The sequence below is a fragment of the Fopius arisanus genome, unplaced genomic scaffold, assembly GCF_000806365.1.
Source record: "Fopius arisanus strain USDA-PBARC FA_bdor unplaced genomic scaffold, ASM80636v1 scaffold00048, whole genome shotgun sequence".
Taxonomy (NCBI): domain Eukaryota; kingdom Metazoa; phylum Arthropoda; class Insecta; order Hymenoptera; family Braconidae; genus Fopius; species Fopius arisanus.
Window position 1 is genome coordinate 407,469 of NW_011887787.1, and position 19,671 is coordinate 427,139.

Here is a 19,671-nt window from a genome sequence, read left to right on the forward strand (position 1 = left end):
TACGATTTTATATCGCCACTCCATGAGATTGAACTTTTTGAAAAAAGTGGGAAGTTCAGGGGAATTACTATCTGACGTTGGTTGTTTGCTGATTATTTTCCACACGAGTGGTTTTCCGCTCCTCATCGATATGAATAATTTTTAGGGACAGAAGAGAAATCTCAGAAGGAAGGGGAATAACTGGAGGACTTTTGACTGAGAAAAATTCGATAGGAAAATTTCCCCAGGGAATTTCATTTCATGATTTTCCTGGAAAGGCTGTGGGATTTACAGGCAAAGGAAATCCATAAGAAATTGTGGGAATGATTTTATTATTCTCCTGGAATCATGGGGCTTTTTTAAAATGATAGAAAAAAAATTTAAAGATAAAGTTTAAGATCTGAAAATTATTCGCTCGGAAAAAATTCCTCTGAAGGAATGAAAAATATTTGAAGATATTCGTCGCAAAAAATACGAGACCAAATGTCATCGTAGTCCGATAAATTTTCCTGAACGACTAATATTTTTACTCGTTCTTTATTTGGGGATAATTTTAGATAAAATCTGTTTTTTTAGTAATTTATAACCGGATCAAGAATATGCCCATATAATATCTAAGGAGCTGACCTTATCAACCACACGTGTGGAAATAATGGAATTATACTTGTTGTAAATATGTAAGGACAGGTTTTAAAGGTTCGCAGCTGTGAAATTATGTTTTCCGAGGAATTATGTTCAAATTTAATAATTAATTCATTAATATCAAAGGAGTTGGCAGTTACACATGTGCTAATATTGGCTCAATTGTTGTTGGAATTCAATACGTAATAAATCAACTCTTTTATGACCTCTTCCATGGTCAAATTTCTGGTAATTGGTTTTCTGGTAATTTTATAATTACATAATAATTCATGCAGAAACTCAACAGTCAGAAACTCACAAAGAAATTCAACAGAATTCTAGCGAAAAGTAGATGATAATCAGAATTTTAAATTAATTTTCCTTCAGGTAATTAATTACTCGACTTTTCTGTTGATTCTCATTTTGATCCATATTTTTAAAAGAGTGATTGGAATATAGGAGAATTTTTAAGATAATTTTTTTCGTGGATAGAAATGAAGAAAATGCTTCTCTCATTCGTAAATATCGCAGTATCCGTGATTTCCTCTTTATGACGCAACGTAATTAGATTCATGACTACACATTCGGTATCGTGAGCTGATCCTTCTCTGCTTGTCAATACGCAAGTGCAATCGAGAAACAACTACAACTACAACTGCATTGAAGTCAATTGAAGTCTATCCTACGTCGCCTGGACAAAGTTTTCAGGATTGAGCCCCTCCAAGCCTCCGGATGTCAACGAAAACTAATAAATAAATTCCGGATAAGTGTCTCCGTCCTGTCTCGTAATAATACTCATCAATAAATTCGAATCGTCGGAATGCCAAGTAAGAAGAAAAAATATAACGCTCGTTTCCCAGCGGTGAGTCCATTTGTTGTGCATTCTCAATTAAAAATTGACACATTTTCACCTTCACTTTTACTTAAATCACAAAAAATATCAACGAAAAATGTGGAAAATGTCCTCTGTCCCAGGGAAAATTGTTATTTCCCTGGCATTGATTGCACCAGATGTTTGAGGTTCCAAAATATTGAAGCATAACCTCACTTTTATTCTAGGGACGCATTAAGAAAATCATGCAGACAGATGAGGAAGTGGGAAAAGTTGCCCAGGCTGTGCCCATCATAATCTATATCCTTTTTAAATCCACTTCAATTATATTTTCGAGACAAACTGACCCTATCGTAAAGAGGTGGGGTGAACTAGTCACTCTACACGATATTCCGAATACATCAGGATCATTCATGAATTGAGTGCAATCTGGAATAATTGTAAAGAAAAAATAGTGTATTGATTTAGAAAAAAATGGAATGCCATTTCATGAAAAATCGAATGGGAATTTAGGCCTGGGAAAAGTGTAGAGTCCGTTTCGCCTTGCCTTTACCCAATTTCTATGGTTTTGTCATCCTTAACTGCTTGATAAATCCACCTCGGACCTTGGAGCTCTTCGTTCACTCTTTGCTGACGAAAACAATGCAGATAACAAATGCCAAGAACGCTAAAACACTCAGTCCATCCCACATGTAAGTTTATTCGTTAGTAATTCAATGATTAATCGATGTTTCCGTTGACTCGTGATTCGCTCTTTCACACAGAATTAAATAATTATTATATATTTTTACCTTGGTAAATTCTAAGAATTTCAATCATCAAATTTATCGATTGAATTGTGTAGGAAAAATGGGGTGCGTTTTGAATTTTTAATGAATGACTGGTGATCCTCTGATTTAGGAAGCAATGTATCTTATCTGAAAGTCGATTTGATTTCCTGAAAGACCTAGTGAAGTGTCTGCCAGATGTTTCTGGAGCTGATGACGAGGTGCCCACACCTCCCCTCACTCCAGCGCCTATAGGAATTAATCCAATGATTGTGCCTGCCTCGGCTCCTCGTCCCCAGTCGGATGCGAGGTAATTAACACCTGATAATTATACTGAAAAGATGAAACTCCCTTCAGGGATTAATTGTCACCAGGTTTCCGAAGGATCTAAGTAAAAAGCCTCACCTAAATCAAGTGAGCAATCAAGACTGCATAGAATCTGTGAGTAACAACGTGGTAAATTTGAAGTGCATGGAGCCAGATCAGTCGACACGTATTCCAAATTTTCAAATATCCATGCCATCGTCGTTTCAAGCTTGCCAGCCTAATTTCTACACTGAATTGAATCAAAATAACGCCAATCCAGTTACCATCACGCAGCCAACATCAAACTTTGGTCACACTGCCAACATTGATGAAGACTACGACACATAATTTATTGATTGACCAAGTAATTATAAGTGTCTACCTGCGATTCTCTTTTCCATTCTATCGACTAAAGTTTGAATGGCCTCGATAAATAGAAGTTCTCCACTTCATTATTTTTTTTACTCTTTTTCCCTCAGTTTATTCATCAGAAAAATGGTAAAACGAGAAAAGTTGAATTATATTTTTGTTAGTAATTGATTCATCGACAGAACTATTGATTTTGGAAGATAATGGCAGAGGACTTTTTTCGGAATTAAATTAGTTATAAAAATGTTCTTTAGGGTTTCCAATTTACATCGATGGTTTTCGAGATTAATCAATAATTAATGACAATTATATTCGCTTTATCTTACTTTAGTCCTTGGCTTGTGGGATAATCCACAGAAAAAATTCAATAGCGAAGTGGTAAACGAAGAAAAGTTTCAGTTAACTATTTTCACTGCTTCGATACTGAATTGATATAAATAAAAATTTTTTAAGTAGAAAATAACCAAGGCTTAACATCTTTTTTTATCAATCATTTTTTTATTCATTACAAAAATTCTTCATATTAATAGATAATTTATTATGTTTACTATTAAATGCGCCAAAGGGCTACACTTAATTCTCTCATATTAAATATATGAAGGAAGAATAAAAATTACTGTACAGAGTATTGGAATAAAACATTGGTGTTTTTTGCATAATTTTTCTTCGTCGTTATCATAAATAAGTGTTTTACACTGAGTTAATTACAATTCTCGTTATCGTTGGATTAATTAATGTACAATTTCTCGATTATTTCTCAGAATTAGTCGGCATTCTATAAAAAATTGCGAATCTTATTTCCTAAATTAGGAATATCGAATTACGGTATAAAAATAATTACCTAAGTTGGTAAATAATGTTCTAAATTTACAAAATTCCTGAAGTAATCGGACGAAGCGTCGGCTCCACCAACTCGGAACACATCGCTGATAAATATAATAAGTCAATTAATGGAGTTTACTTCAACTATTAATGATAGAAAAAAAAATCGAAGGCTAATACTGTTACAAAGAGCTCGAAAATTAGAAATCAGTAGTGATGGGAAGTCCAACGTTCTCATTTTAAGCCCAACAATGTCTCCAAGACTCCCTAAACTTCAAGATGAAACGTCACTTAATCCTGATTAATTACTCCCATACAACAAAACAGTTTTTGATGAATATCTAAGAATCTAAGGAAGATTCATCAAGGAAGACAAACAACGAAATTATTATGATTGCCTCATTGGTAGATCTAATTCCAGTCCACGAAAAGAAATCGTAAAATTGCGTCATCATCCTTGAATTCAAAATACACAACGACAAAAATCGATATTTTCCGCGGAAATCGATAGAGTCAAAGATAAATCCACGATTGAAAATAAAATCAATTATTTCTCAGGATTAAATACCGTCCACCTTGCAAATTAAAAAAAAAAACCCTCCCAAATTGTCTACTTGCCGACCGAAAACCCCTTAATTATCAACATTCCCCTCGTAGAAGGCTTCGCACTTCTCAAGTAATCTTAAAACAGGATTAATATTATACGGAAAAAGTGCTTTAGATACCAGTCTATCTATTGCTAATCTGAGTCTAATGAGAACAGTCATGGTGTCATCGAGCTCCCGGCCGCAACACATGACGAACTCGTTCCAATTCCTTCTGACATACTTGAGGAACCTCAGCAGATAAAGCAGGAAACAAGTTTCATTGCTAACGAGAAGATCAAGGAGTACATCAGGATCATGTGAGACAGCTCTAACAAACTGTACAAATGTGAGACTGGGGCTGAGAGTGTGAGCCAATTCATTCTGAGGTGGTCCCCTATAGAAAAGACCTACAGCAACATCGAGACAGCAAACCATTCCCTCGATAAGAAAATCATCCTGATCATGAAACATCTGGACAACCCACTGAGACAGTGGCATCTCAGGATGAAAAGGCATGAGAGTCTTGACACAATTATCCAACTGCCTGAGAACAGTTCTGATGCTCCTCTCAATGACCCTCATGTCAGCATCAAGATCCTCAGCTTCGGATCCAAGAGATGAGTCACTGGAGTCAGTCCTTGTCTCCTTAACAGTAACAGCAACACTTTTAAGTACAAGTAGCACGAGCTTCTGTAGAAGTGGACGATCCCCATCGCCAGTGCCACCCCCAAATCTTCCAGCACCATGTCGATATGGCAATCCATCGAGAAGACTATTGTCCTTGACAGCCCTGACGATAACGTGTGCCAGCCTGCAGGGCTCATCAGGCAGAACGTCCTGAAGTGCTAATGTACTCCCATAACACAAAACTTCATTAAAAAGCCCCAGTATATGCCTCCACACGATTCCAGGAACATTACCATTGAGCAGAAACACGAGATTATCAACGTGTGAGTAAAATAACTTAGTGTCTATCACCGATAGATTTGCCTTCACCGATATTATCGATTCCCAGAGATCGAGGAATGTTATGACTGCTGACTCGTGCTGGGGTGTGTAGGAGCCAAGGATAGCATCAAATTTAGCAACTAAAACTGTCCACCTCGACTCCAGGGCTTTTACACACATTGCTTTGACTGGAGTGCTATCGAGACTCTCTGGATCAGAAACAACTACTGTGTTGCAGTTTGGTGGAGGCACTGAGGCCCCTTCTTCCTCCAGGGGATGGATTCCACAGTCCTTGTGCTCGACAACTCGTTTTACCACATCAAGGGTGAAGAGCATCTGGCTTGGGGAGTGGGTATTCACCAGGGACTGCGCCAGTCTGTCCAGCCATGCCTCTTCTGTATTCTCTTTTGTTATTATGAAGAAGGAAGCAAGGGCTCTGCTAGCTGTGTACGAGACGAATTTATTTGTTGTGCACGAGAGATCGATAAGCTGATCGATTATTCCGTGCTCGTTTCGAGTTAGGGCCTCGCAAACGTCTGCCACTCGACTGCACATCAATCCTCGGTAATTCTGCTTCAACGCCAGGTCGAATAGTAGTTGTAGGCCACTTATGAACTCAAGGGTTCTGTCTGGGTTCCATTCGGAGAGGGAGGAAGGCCCTGTCGATGTGCAATTGCGACGATCCTCGTGGCCACGTGAGGATGACGTTCTCGTTTGGCTCATCCAGATGTTCGTGGAGAAGGGCTTCCGGAGGGAACTCTCTGGCACTCCACACAGGCACTGATTCAGCAACGACTTTTGGAAACGCTCCATGTCGGTTATGAATTCGTCGTCTACATCGTAGTCCTCACCGTTCACCATCCGTTGCTTTTTCTTCGCTGGCTCGTCCATTTTTTTTGGAGGTAGAGCGGGTCTAGGCGGTCAACCGTGGCAGGGGAACATCTTGCTTTCAATTTTTGGAGGGAAATCTGAAAATTAAAGGCTTAAGATCAGGAATGTTTACAGGTCTCCATAGAAATTATTTAATAATGAATTGTGAAGTGGTTTTGCTATAAAGCATTTCAGCGGCGGAGAGGTAAAGTGAAATAAACCGAAATTAACAGTTTTGGTAATTATGGATTTATAATGGAAATATACATTTTTTCATAGCAGCAGAAAATTCTGTACTCAAACGTTAGTAAAATTTTGTTTGAAAGTTTTACTCCGTAAATATCAATTGTAATTTAACATTAAAAAAAAATTGTATTTCAAAAATATTCATTTTCTCATTTGAAAGTAAAATCCCGCCAAAAAATTGTAAAAAAAAATCCAAAACGCGCCGTTTGAAAAATGTTATCAATTCATTCCATATTCGAGAGGTTCAAATTTTTTAACAAATAAAAAATGTATTTTTGAAACAAATAATTATTTCTGGAGCTTCCGCTTCACTTGAATAACTTTCCTCGGATTTCCCCTCAAAAATTGCGGGATAATTCTCTCAAAAAAAATATGAAATTTCGAATTTACCTTCACAATCACGAGGATCCAATAAATCCACGAAAAACCATCGATACCACTCTCATTCCACAGTGCCCCACAATTCCCATCATCACATTTTATTAACTTCAAACTCTCCCATACATCATAAGTTCACCAACTTGGACTACAACTTATGTCCGCCTGCGTCCGTGTACCCAACCGATGCAGATCTGTGTGTGTATCACATACGATAGTATGAGTCTTCTATTTTTTCAAAAAAATTCATCCCCCAAATTTTCAACGACCCCAAAAACCTCGAGCCCTCGAACACCAGCCCCCGAACGATCCAATTCCACCAAAAATGTCAATATTCCATCACCACAAACTTGTCACACTGCAATCATCTCACTCCAGAGGATGAGAATCCCTCCGTGGATTCCTGAGCAATCGTCCACGAAAAATAACTTCTGGATCGGGATAATCGAATAAATAGAGCACCCAGCGGATCCCGATGTGTTCACATAATTTTCCAAACTCAAAACTTCGTCTCAGATTCGATGGAATTTTATTTATATGACAAAAATGCAGTGTATGCCCGTGAAACAGGCGTACTGAACACCACAGGAACGACCAAGCACTGCTATGGGATTTAGCAGTGTTGCCACATCTCCCCCCGCAATTTATTGTAGTGCACGAGAACATGACAAATTTTTCCCCTTTTTCACAGCTTAAAATACTCCCCAGGCTGTGATTTTTCACAACAATCAGTGCGTCCCCACCTACCTAATCCACGAATTAAATTCTATTAATTAATATTCATTAATTCTGACGATATTCAAGGCATTATACAGAATGCGTAACACAGTAGCGGCTCCAAGCACATTCCACCTATCACTAAAGCTAATCCAGCGAATTACATTTTCAACTGTCACGGGGATTATTTTTTCCCGACTTTTTATTAATGGCATTATTTATTACGACCCTTTTACCGTTTAGTTTCGATGATTTTTTAATATCATCGGTTTATTCCGGGGTATTATATTAATGTGGCAATAGCGCATTGCTCTCAGCGCAGTCTACCTACATTTCCGGTGCATTACGATTTACTTGTTACGCAGTCGGTTGTGTACATTGACATTTTTAAATTGTTTTTCCGCTTTTCGGGAGCCCAGGAAAATTTTTCGGCTTTGCCACCGAAATTTTTTGCGGGTGAAGCTTGACACATTTTTGGGGCAGTCGTCATTACGCTGTTCGTTAATTACGGAAGGATGAATCCGGCATAACCTTCATTTGGCGCTAATCATAATAGAAATCAATTTGTTCAATTGTTGTTTAAATTAGGATTCCTGGTGCAGCACGAGTTTATCAACGAAATGAAGTGAGTTTTATTAATTTTCGATTCACTAGTGGAGAATTGTTCAATCGTAATGACAATAATATAATAATTTAATAATATTTCTGCAACTAATTGATGATTTGTTTATAAAGGGCCTCGGGTAATAGGGACATGGTCTTATTTAAATTTGTGAAGCAGTGGAGAATCATTTAATTATTATCGGATTCAATGCTCATTAATGATTTCGAAGAACAAATCATTTTTTAATTGTTTAATTAAGAATGGAACGATTTTTGATGAGTGAACATATTAGTCCAGACTCCTCTGCATTTTTACTTATATTATTATTACTATTATCAATTGATGAAGTTCGAGAGAATTTAAAGATATATACCTTGTACGAAAAATAATGGAAAAATTAATTCTTTAATTATTTCTTCCTGAAAAGCCTTACACAAAATTCTACCAAGATATCTTTTATTCAGGATCACTGTCGATGGATTGATCGTGTACTTCCCATATGATTACATTTATCCAGAGCAATATGCCTATATGTTAGAGCTAAAGAAAGGTCTGGATGCCAGGGGCCACTGTCTCCTGGAAATGCCCTCAGGGACAGGCAAAACTGTGACTCTGCTCTCCCTGATTGTAGCCTACATGTTGGCGAATCCCCTGTCAGTGACAAAATTGATATACTGCTCTCGTACAGTCCCTGAGATTGAAAAGGTCATCGAAGAACTGAAGACACTGATGGATTATTACGAGAAGGAGACGAAGAGCCGACCCAAGATGGTCGGTGTGGTGCTGTCCTCGCGTAAAAATATGTGCATCCATCCAGAGGTGAGCAGAGAACGAGAAGGAAAAATAGTGGATGGTCGCTGTCACTCTTTAACTGCCTCGTACGTTAGAGCCCGTCATAATTACGACGACACCACACCAATTTGCAACTACTTCGAGGGCTTTGACATGGAGGGACGAGAGCGTATGATGCCTCCAGGTAGGATCTGCCAGAAAATACGTCTCAAGAGCTACATGAAAATACATCAACTTGTTTGATTTTCTTTTTTATAAAATAATTCCATTCCGATTTTTCCATCAATTGATTTAAATTCAAATAATTCAATTAAATTTTCTTAATGATTAAATATACATCGGCAGAAAAATTGTTCACTTGGAAAAATAAATTTTTAAATCAAACTATTATTGGAAATCTCTGCCTCCTAGGTATTTACTCGATCGATGATCTGAGGGACTACGGCCGAGACCGCAACTGGTGTCCATATTTTCTCACTCGTTTCACAATTCTCCACGCCCAGATAATCGTCTACAGTTACCATTATCTCCTGGACCCGAAGATAGCTGATGTTGTCTCGAAAGAGCTCACGAAGAGTTCAGTAGTTGTCTTTGACGAGGCGCACAACATCGACAACGTCTGCATCGACTCCATGAGTGTGAAAATCAATCGTCGAACAATGGATAAGTGTGCAGCTAACATTCAACTCCTGGAGAAGACAGTGGCAGAGATGAGGAACGAGGACGCCAACAAATTGAAAGAGGAGTACCAGCGACTGGTGGAGGGCTTGAGGGATGCGCACGTTGCGAGAGAGACAGACGTGATCCTGGCGAATCCAATTCTGCCCGATGAGGTCCTGGAGGAGGTAATCCCAGGGAATATAAGGAATGCAGAGCATTTCGTGAGTTTTCTCAAACGTTTTGTAGAATACCTCAAAACAAGACTGAGAGTCCAACACGTGGTGCAGGAGTCCCCCTCAATCTTCCTCCACGATATCCAAACGAAGGTCTGCATCGAGAGAAAACCATTGAGATTTTGTGCTGAACGACTGGCCTCGTTGCTGAGGACCATGGAGATCACAGACTTGACTGACTTTTCTCCTCTTATTCTCGTCACTCATCTGGCGACTTTAGTGTCGACTTACACCAGTGGATTTACCATAATCGTCGAGCCTTTTGATGACAAAACGCCTACCGTGCTGAACCCTATCCTCCATTTCAGCTGTATGGACTCGTCAATCGCCATGAAACCAATTTTCGATAGGTTTCAATCTGTAATTATCACCTCAGGAACATTATCCCCCCTGGACATGTACCCGAAGATCTTGAATTTTCATCCTGTCATCATGTCGTCCTTCACTATGACTCTGGCTAGACCATGTCTCCTCCCCATGATTGTTGCCAAAGGTAACGACCAGGTGGCAATCTCCTCGAAATACGAGACAAGAGACGACGTAGCTGTCATCAGAAACTATGGACAGCTGCTGGTAGAGTTCTCATCGACGGTCCCTGATGGAATCGTCTGCTTCTTCACTTCGTACCTGTACATGGAGTCTGTGATTGCTGCATGGTATGATCAAGGGGTTGTAGATCAATTGCAGAGGCACAAGCTCCTGTTCATAGAGACCCAGGACTCTGCTGAGACCAGTCTGGCTCTGATAAATTATATCAAGGCCTGTGAGAATGGCAGGGGTGCTGTTCTACTGTCTGTCGCCAGAGGAAAAGTTTCGGAGGGTGTTGACTTCGATCATCACCTGGGGAGAGCTGTGCTTATGTTTGGAATTCCATACGTCTACACCCAGTCCAGGATTCTTAAGGCTAGGCTTGAGTACCTCAGGGATCAGTTTCAAATACGAGAGAATGATTTTCTCACTTTCGATGCTATGAGACACGCAGCTCAGTGCGTTGGACGTGCCATCAGGGGAAAAACTGATTATGGAATAATGGTTTTTGCTGATAAGAGGTTCTCCAGGATTGACAAACGTAGCAAATTGCCAAAGTGGATTCAGGAACATCTCACTGATAATCTATGTAATCTATCCACTGAAGAAGCTATTCAGATTGCTAAGAGGTGGCTCAGACAAATGGCACAGCCATTTAGTCGAGAGGATCAACTGGGTTTATCACTTCTCACCAAAGAACAACTTGAGAAAGAGGAGTGCAGGAAAATCCAAGAGAAAGCTCAACAGAATTAATCACCTGGAATCACCGGAATTTTTTTGTGATACAAAAACGTATTTAATACAAAATATTGATTCATAGTTTTATACAGTTGTTTTATCATTAAATAAAAAAATAATACTAGCAAAAATGAGTACGTCGACAGTTTCTCTAGTGGAAATAATCATTTATTTAATTTTTTAGAGGGTGGAGCTATTCCTATCAGCACGTGTCACCACCGCACCAGTACTCGGTCTCCATTCTGGATCGAGTAGTATTTTAGCTGTTGGAGAGGCTTGTCCAGAGGTATTTCTTCTTTAGATAACTGCGGGGTTTATAATTTGTTTAGTTCTACAGTCTACGGCTAAAAGTGAGTTTTTAGATTTACTTACTTTTGACTGTACAAACGACAGAATCGGAATTTTTCCACCGATCTTGAATAGTCGTTGAGCGATTCCTGTCAATTTTTGAACTTCCATCTCGTTCAGGACTTTTCTCTTCACACTTTTCCCTTGAGATGCTTCATTCATACTAACGAATTCCACTGTGATAACGTCGGATTTCATCTCATCTGCTTTGGAATTGATGATCTCGGGGCCGCCATATTCTGAGAACATAATTTTCATGTATTCTGTATTGTTTATTTGACGATCATTGAACGGGGTGGATAATAGATATATTGAATTATTTTACGTTCGACTAATCTTGGAAATCGTGGATGCGCTCTCAGGAATTCTCTCCTGGCGGTATCACAATTTTCGGACAACTGCAACCACTCCTTGGCGAAGAGCTTCATGTAATCGTGTTCAGCATCTCGTCTCTCCGTCACTGGAATTTCCGTGGAATTCAACACTTTCAGTCCTGAGATTCTTGCGATTATCAATTGCCGAGCAGTTTCAGGCGACTCGGCCTTCAAAACTGGATTATCCCGAAACTTCAGGTCCGACAGATTTTGGAGTTTTTCCAGTTCGGTGATGGAGCTCCACTGGTGTATCAAATTGCTGGACAAAAGGAGTTGCCTCAGTGCTGGGAAGGCCTTTGTTTTGTCCTCCTCAGAATCACAGGGAAAGTTTATCCTTTCGATTTCGTTGGAGTTGACGTTCAGGCTCTCTAAGGAATCCAAACAACCCAACTTCAGGATCTCATCCCAATTGCATATCGAATTTCCCTCGAGGGTGAGCGTTCGAAGTCTGAGAAGGTATGGATTATTTATCGGGGTCTCTAGAATGCTCGCCTTGTTGAATGGCACTGAAAGTGTCCTCAGGACTGGGAACACTAGGGTGCAGGCTTCAACGTCCCTCCAGGTGTAATTCATGTGGGCTATTGCTAATTGAGTTACATTAGAAAATGCTCCGTTGAGATGATTCAACCCTTCGTCCGTAGGAATAACATTTTCACTGCAATTGAGAAGAAGACTGTTCAAATTTCGGTAGCGAGAAGTTCGAAATTTGATCGAAATTTTTGTGGAATTCTTTTCACGGCTATATTTTACTCTATAAAAACGAATTCCGCTCGAAATTCCAAACAAACCAAAATCAATTAGGGAATATTATTCATGCTAGCATATCTTCGATTCAATTCTTATCCTTTAAAAAAAAATCATTTTCCATAAAGTTCTTCAATAAAAAAAATACGGAGAAATATTAATAATGAAAAATAGAGTGATGATTTACCTGAGATCGAGACGATCCAACCTCGTGAGTTGTGAGCAAATATCCCCTACAGTAACCCACGAGTTTATCAAATTTTTCGATAAATCCAGCTCCTGAATATTGGGGAACAGTTCTCCGAGATTTCCTGGACCTCCAGAGGTCGAGACACACTCTTCTCGAACCGATACTATACTCAGCTGATTGAAATTACTCTGCTTTCTATTTACCTTGGAGAATCCCACCATCTCCAAAAATGGGGCGTTGATTTCCTTTCGTAATTTCGATATATTCTCTCTATCGACACCTGCCAACGCATCGTCTACGTATCCATAACGATTTTTTATTGCTTCCACACAAGATATTCCGGATTTGACTTTTCCAGGGCGAACGAATGATCCAGAAGTTGGATGAAGTGTTTTGAAGTATTCCTTGTTGTGATGAGTTCCATTATGCTTCCCTCGAGCTGGATTATCCCAATCAATACCCAACCAAATTCCCACCGTATCGTCTACAGCACCAACGTAACAAATTGTGCCATAATGACCATCACAAGCAATACGCTGACCAATCCTATAATTCTCTTCATCAGTATTCCTCGAATCCTCGACCATTTTAAACACATTCAACTTCATGAAATGCTCTGAGCCACATAAAAACCTGAAACACAAATATGATTAAAACGTTGTCATTAGAATTCTATGGGAAATTCCCATAGAAATTTTTATGGTAATCTTCTTTCTAGAACTAATCAAGAGCTAGAATGAAGGTGATTATAAAAATTTCCATCTATCCAAAATTTGGGGATTTTTTTCGAAAAACCCACCGAAAAACTGAGTCAGCTGACCTGCTTTCATTACTTCGCAATTGAAATTATCGAGTAATTTAATACGAATGATTGTTAGTAAAAATGAATAGGTATTAATGAAAATTTGTAATAAAAGAGGCTTTTCCTGATCAATTGAAACTGAATTTAATTTCAAGGTAATTAGTAATTAATGCACTTTTACATGTTGCAATGACTCTTTAACTTACCCCAACCCTTGAAATTTCAGAGACTGTCAGTCGTCCTCAGTAATTCTAGGACCTAGGTTAGGGCCCCCGGTCAGTTCTCCCCATCACAATCAAATAAAAAAATCAGCAATCTGCAAGTGAAGAGGATAAACTAAAGTAAAAGTCAAAGAGGATAGAGCTGGATAGCAGAGATCAAAGAGGATTTATTAAAGTAGAGGCTCAGTTCTGGGGGTTTGAGTGACTCCAGCGGCATCATGGTACTCCAGCCCAAAAGAGGGAGGGCACCACACGCAATGGGGGTGTTTCCTGGCAGCCGACTCGGTAACTACCTGTCAGCGGGACCAGTCGACAGGGTGAATGTTATTTTCTGCATTACGAAATTGGTATTCACTGAAATTTAAAAATTTTATGAAGTCAAGGGGGCAAAAAGTGACTCTTTAGTCAATCCTCTTTGGTACTTACAAAGATTATCATGCCCGAAACTCGGAGTTAATGTGGAGCTAGGAATTTAGTATCGACCCCAAACCAGAGAGAGCGGTAATCTACTCTATATCTCGATTGCTAAAATTATAAACTCAACTCAATAATTCAGTTTAGTCTTATGATTGTAAATTAGAAAATAGTGATAACATTCTAAAAAAAAATCACATTTGGATGAAATGACAATTGAATATTTTTTCGATAAACTGTTTTCTCGATTACCGATAGGTTGATGCTCTCCAGATAATTATCAGCAGCCTCGTATTCAAGAGCTTGTTAGCAGCAGTTTGTCCTTGAGATTCATCCCCTTTATCTCAGCGATCACGATACCGGTGTCAGTAACTCGTTAGCAGAATTGAGAAGCAAAATAAATCGAGTAAGTTAAAATAAAAAAAAAGTTTCCTGGTAAATATTCAGGTAAGCTACCTGAGGCGTTATTTATTTACATGTTTTACCATCTGTAAGTAAATTACTGGGTTTTTTACATTGTCATGTAAAAAAATTGCCTCAAGTACCATATGCCCTGCCCTGTTCATCAGTATTTACTGCCGCGAAGATAACAGTGCTGTTTGGCTCCAATTTTCAAGTTCTCCATATTTTCAAGTTCTCCGCACATGCGCGCTTCCAAGGATGTGTATCCCTATGCGAAAGGTAAGTCGTTAATTAAATATTGATTGTTCTAATTTTTTTAGATCGAAAATTGAGGTATTCTCGATCGCCTGGATCAATCTCTTTTCCAACACTCTGAAAATTAAATAAACTCCGATAAAAATGGCGTGAATCTTTTCCGATCGAGTGTTAGCGTAACTTTAAGTGCGGCGAGAGCAGATTGCAAACAGATGCCGAAATTCGGATAAAAGATATAGTATGCTCTAGATCGATGTAGAACTCCCGGTTACTCTAAAGTTACTTACTAAACTTACTTCGAATTTTGGAATGTGATCCGAAATTCACAAATTCATTTCCTTACAATTTCAAGCTAATCAGAGATTTGGTAGGGGATCACAGATCAATTTTACGTATCACCCGATTTTGAACCCACTTTTGGCGATCACCAGGGGGTAATGCTCCCCGGAAGATCGATAATATTATTATATACCCACGATTATATTTTGCTAATTATTTTTAATATTTAGCATCGACCATCCGTTAGCAACGACAACAAATGGTTTTATTTCACCAACCCTAGTAAAAATACTCCTCGGTATTTTACCCAGTCCATCGGACCCTAAATCGATGATTTCCCCGATTTTTTTTTGGAACCCGCAATCTGGGCCTTTCCTTCAATATTCCTACATCTCCACCTAGACCTCCTCCTTGACCTGATAAGGCCAGGCCATGTACTTTCTATCCACTAGTCATCTACTTTGGGCCTTTGTTCGGTAAACATCGTGTTCTTCCACTTTCTTTCCACCCCTTCTGATTGTCGATTACCACCCCAACTCCAGACTTTGCAAAATCTAACAAATCAGATCAAATCGAACGCTTCTGATTTTACCGGAATCTAACAGTTCAGTAAATGTTTCGCTCTGTCACTGAAAGATAACGAAAAAGTTTCGTAACTTTTCTGGAAACTGTAAAATCTATCTGAATCATGTCAAATATTTTCTAACACAATATACTTGTTAATAAAGTACTTTTAATTAACGTTTATTGCATTTCGATTATTTTAGAATATTAAATTACTTCTAGAGATTAGTCTTCATTCTCTACATGGAGAAATAAATGTATCATCGATATTCATCGAAAATCGAATATACATGGATCGAGTATAAGATATACTTTAAAAAAGTACAATAATATACTTGATTCAAGTATTGTCTACTCGCGAATGCACGCGTTCGCGTATAATGCGCCGGGAGGTACAAAAAAAAAACAATTTCATTCGATTTGACGAAGACATCATCACCGGGAGATTCAGATAAGATCGGATACGATCCAGAAGACAGAAGATCCAACTGCTTAACCTCGTCGAATTGACTTGGCATTTCAGTATCGGGCTGTCTGCCTTTCAGTTCATAACACGTCAACCATGGCGTTTATTCTAGCTACGATTACTGCCCCAATGGTGATTTTACTATTCTACTTTACCATTTACGTGGAATCATTTGTCCTAGTGCAATCAGTGGCCCAGGAAAATGACCGCCCTATTATTGGTAAGAATATTTTCCATAGATATTAATTATTTATGCAGAAGGCTAAATAATTTCACTGTAAAAATAGCTCTTTAATTTTCAAGTGAATGTTTTTAATTACAAAACTATTCGGTTCCACCGAAGAGTAAAACTAGATGAAATAGAATTGATCGATTCGAGTTGAATATTTTGATGTATTATATTAAATATTTTCATCGTATCGATTATATTTTTATTCTTTTGATTGAATAATGTACTGAATATTTTTGGTCTTTTTGTCTATTGATACGTTTGTTAATTAATACTTGTGAGATATGAGACAAGTTGTTAAATGATCGTGACACCCAACACTTTGAAAATGACATGCCAGAGTCACTGTTAGTCTCTCAATTAGTCGATAATTTCAGGAATTTTATCACAAGAGCTCAGTCATCGTCTAAACGGCATCTATGGCGATCAACAATTCGACAGTTATCTGGCGGCTTCCTACGTGAAATACGTGGAAAGTTCTGGGGCACGTGTCGTTCCGATATGGTAATATCACCATTGCTTTCAATGAAATGAGAAAAACCGTTTGAATAATTCAGGAAATCCAAAACATCCGCAGATTGCGAGCGAAACGTGTAACGAAGCGATTTTCTTGCATGCCCTAGACTGAAAAAAAAAATAAATAGAGTGCGGCTACTAAAAATTTATCGATACACCAGAATTTTATCATTCATATTCATTTTTCAATGCATTCCCTCGTATTCTAGTGAAAAAACTCGAAAATCTTTGAACTTTTAACGAGGAACTACTCACCCCAGAGTCATTTCGAAGTTGTTGAAATTGAATGCGTTGAATTCATCCGGAATTAATTACACGAATTGAAGTGAATGGAAATTCCACATTTTTTTGAAAATATGGTTTGCACGTGGTGTAATTTAATGGGAAAGTGGTAAACTAGGATAAGTGATTTTTTTTTCTCCACCAGTTTATAGCGAATATCTCGGAATTGAAGAGACATTGTCAGTTTTTTATGCAGGCATTTTTTATGAAAAAGGATGAGAGCTACAAGAAAGGTATCGATGAAAAAATCGTTATCGTTCTCCAATTTCGAGATATTGAGTGAAACTAGTCGAGAAAAAAATGCACTTGTAGTTTATTACTTCGATACAAAAATATTCCACATATTTTATCCACCGATTTTTAAATATAATTTAGAAATAATCTTGTTTCATATTTTGAAGTTTATACATTTAGAAAATTCGACCCGGTTCGTATTATTCTGTCCACTCTTGATTCTTGAATTTCATTTCTTGTGAATTCAGTGACTCCGTTGTATCTGAAATCATTACTTTCTGGTCTATAAAATTATTTGAAGTCATTGAATTAATTTTGTCTCTCAACCAGAGAGTAATTCTCGCCTTTTAATAAAAAAATATGTTTCCCTCTTTGAGAATGGAATTGATATCTTCGCAGGATTGGGCAGCCAGAGGAATATTACAAGAGCTTACTAACTCGCATTAATGGGTGAGGGCTGCATTTACTGAAAAACCTATCTCCCCTGCTCTAGAATTAATCCCCAAAACGTAATAATTTTCTAATTTATCAGAGTTATATTCCCCGGCGGGAGTTCGTGGTTCGATAGATCCGGGGGGTATGCAGAGGCAGGTGAAAAAATTTACAGGTAAATTCATGAACACGCGCCATTTCTGAGAAATTCTATTTTTGAAAAGAGAAAGCGCTGAAATGCCTCGACGGATGCAACTCTAATTAACGGATAATTGATGATTTTTAATTCGGTTAGAATTGCCCTCGAGATGAATGATCACGGGGATTATTTTCCAATTTGGGGAACATGTCTGGGTTTTGAATTGATGACCTACCTTGCGGCTAACGGCGTAGAACATCGAGTCAATTGTTCAAGCAGCAATCAAATATTGCCGTTGATTTTCAAACCCGGTGAGCCTGATAATCAAATTTTCCACCGAATCATGCGTAATTCACTCCAATTGATGAAACCAATTACACGTGTAGTATTTTTTGCGCAGATTTCATGCAGAGTCGGATGTTCAAAAGTGCTCAGCGGGATATCATCGATATTCTGAAGCAGGAAAATGTTACAGCGAATTTCCATCACTTCTGCGTAACCGAGGCGGTATGAAAATTAACATTCACTAATGGAAAAGTATCTTGATCCTTCAGGCAATCAAGCAATCATTGCTGAAATCTCATGTTTCATTTTTTTTTAAATAAACTTCTCGTAACTTTTAACTACGCCAAGTAATTTTTTTTTCGATGCCAGATTTTACCCGATATCTCAGAACTGAAGCGATATATCGATTTTTTTGTAAAAATATTTTTCATAGACAAAAACGATATCTACAAAAAAGGTATCTATGGAAATGTCGTGATCTTCCTTCAATTCTGAGATATTCGATAAAAACTGACTTCGAAAAAATGCACTTTTCCGAGTTCGGGACTTCGTAATAAAATTGGCATGAAAAAAATATAGTGTCACTTCCTTTAGGGATTGGCGCGGGTCAATCTGACGGATTCATTCAAAGTCATTTCTATTAACCGAGACAAGGATGGATTGGAATTCGTCTCGTCGCTGGAGCATGTCAGTTATCCATTTTATGCAGTGCAATTCCACCCAGAGAAGAATAATTACGAGTGGATTCCGAGGCTGAATATTCCCCATGGGAGAAATTCGATCCGGATCAGTCAATATTTCGCTGATTTTTTTGTGAGTGAAGGTAAGAACGTGAAGATAGAGCAAATATTGAGGAAAAATTGACACAAGAATTACGTTATCTGTCCTAATTTTAGAGATTAGCCTTAACTCTTTAATATTCTCCATTTTTCTTCGTTTCAGCCCGAAAAAATCAACACCGTTTTCGATCGTTCGAGGAAGAATCTAAAAATTTAATTTATAATTATTCCCCTACGTACACTGGGTATCAGCCCAAGTCAAGCTTCGAACAGGTTTACTTATTCAAACAAAAACCTAACAGCATCGACGAAACTTATTCTAGTAATCAAATACTTCTGTGATAATCGTTTCTATAAATCGCGATAAATTCGACTCTTCGATTAGATAATTACCTATCGAGTTGCTGTCGCCATTATTATTGATTAGTCCCTGTATTAGATGATGTGATAAAAATAAACAATTGGACACCATTCATAATATATTTTTCTTTGCTTTCGACCCGCAGCACTGTAGTTAATCAAATTTAAATATCTCACTTTTCATATTAAAACAACTTAATATGATTCGAGAAATCTAAAAATAAAATTTATAAATTCGATGTGCATGTGGATCTGGGAATAAAATAATTTTTTTTTATATGTAAGTATTAATTTAAGAATTAATTTGTTAATGTTTTTCAATGTTTTCTGAAGACGAGGATTTTTACGATAACCAAATA

At 38.0% G+C, this 19,671-nt stretch overlaps 5 protein-coding genes across 9 annotated transcripts; 3 read left to right on the forward strand and 2 right to left on the reverse strand.

The window, feature by feature from the left end:
* The first annotated feature begins 751 nt into the window (after positions 1-751).
* NC2alpha (negative cofactor 2 alpha) lies at positions 752-2,957 on the forward strand. The gene is made up of 5 exons (XM_011306507.1): positions 752-1,462; positions 1,660-1,732; positions 2,031-2,124; positions 2,333-2,509; positions 2,574-2,957. Exons 1-5 carry the CDS (start codon positions 1,421-1,423, stop codon positions 2,851-2,853), a joined length of 666 nt encoding a protein of 221 aa, XP_011304809.1. The 5' UTR covers positions 752-1,420; the 3' UTR covers positions 2,854-2,957.
* A 669-nt stretch (positions 2,958-3,626) lies between these two features.
* Positions 3,627-7,632, reverse strand: lin (protein lines homolog). The gene is made up of 2 exons (XM_011306508.1): positions 6,738-7,632; positions 3,627-6,199 (listed from the first exon to the last, which is right to left on the reverse strand). The coding sequence occupies exon 2, from the start codon at positions 6,120-6,122 to the stop codon at positions 4,329-4,331; it is 1,794 nt and encodes a 597-aa protein (XP_011304810.1). The 5' UTR covers positions 6,123-6,199; positions 6,738-7,632; the 3' UTR covers positions 3,627-4,328.
* Positions 7,633-7,783: 151 nt separating this feature from the next.
* On the forward strand, positions 7,784-11,027 carry Xpd (general transcription and DNA repair factor IIH helicase subunit Xpd). The gene is made up of 3 exons (XM_011306510.1): positions 7,784-8,067; positions 8,511-9,022; positions 9,250-11,027. The coding sequence occupies exons 1-3, from the start codon at positions 8,063-8,065 to the stop codon at positions 11,010-11,012; spliced, it is 2,280 nt and encodes a 759-aa protein (XP_011304812.1). The 5' UTR covers positions 7,784-8,062; the 3' UTR covers positions 11,013-11,027.
* Tbce (Tubulin-binding cofactor E) lies at positions 11,009-13,935 on the reverse strand. The gene is made up of 5 exons (XM_011306509.1): positions 13,662-13,935; positions 12,651-13,286; positions 11,671-12,374; positions 11,370-11,584; positions 11,009-11,302 (listed from the first exon to the last, which is right to left on the reverse strand). Exons 2-5 carry the CDS (start codon positions 13,259-13,261, stop codon positions 11,210-11,212), a joined length of 1,623 nt encoding a protein of 540 aa, XP_011304811.1. The 5' UTR covers positions 13,262-13,286; positions 13,662-13,935; the 3' UTR covers positions 11,009-11,209.
* Positions 13,936-14,364: 429 nt separating this feature from the next.
* Positions 14,365-19,423, forward strand: LOC105267568 (gamma-glutamyl hydrolase B). 5 transcript variants are annotated; one of them, XM_011306513.1, is made up of 10 exons: positions 14,365-14,496; positions 14,677-14,771; positions 16,238-16,276; positions 16,663-16,789; positions 17,717-17,767; positions 17,850-17,924; positions 18,045-18,199; positions 18,289-18,395; positions 18,768-18,996; positions 19,116-19,423. In XM_011306513.1, the coding sequence occupies exons 2-10, from the start codon at positions 14,735-14,737 to the stop codon at positions 19,292-19,294; spliced, it is 999 nt and encodes a 332-aa protein (XP_011304815.1). In that variant the 5' UTR covers positions 14,365-14,496; positions 14,677-14,734; the 3' UTR covers positions 19,295-19,423. The 5 variants fall into 5 exon arrangements, with proteins under 5 accessions (XP_011304815.1, XP_011304816.1, XP_011304814.1 ...); XM_011306514.1 differs by lacking the exon at positions 14,677-14,771 and having other exon boundaries at positions 14,480-14,496; XM_011306512.1 differs by lacking the exon at positions 14,365-14,496 and having other exon boundaries at positions 14,640-14,771.
* Positions 19,424-19,671: the final 248 nt, after the last annotated feature.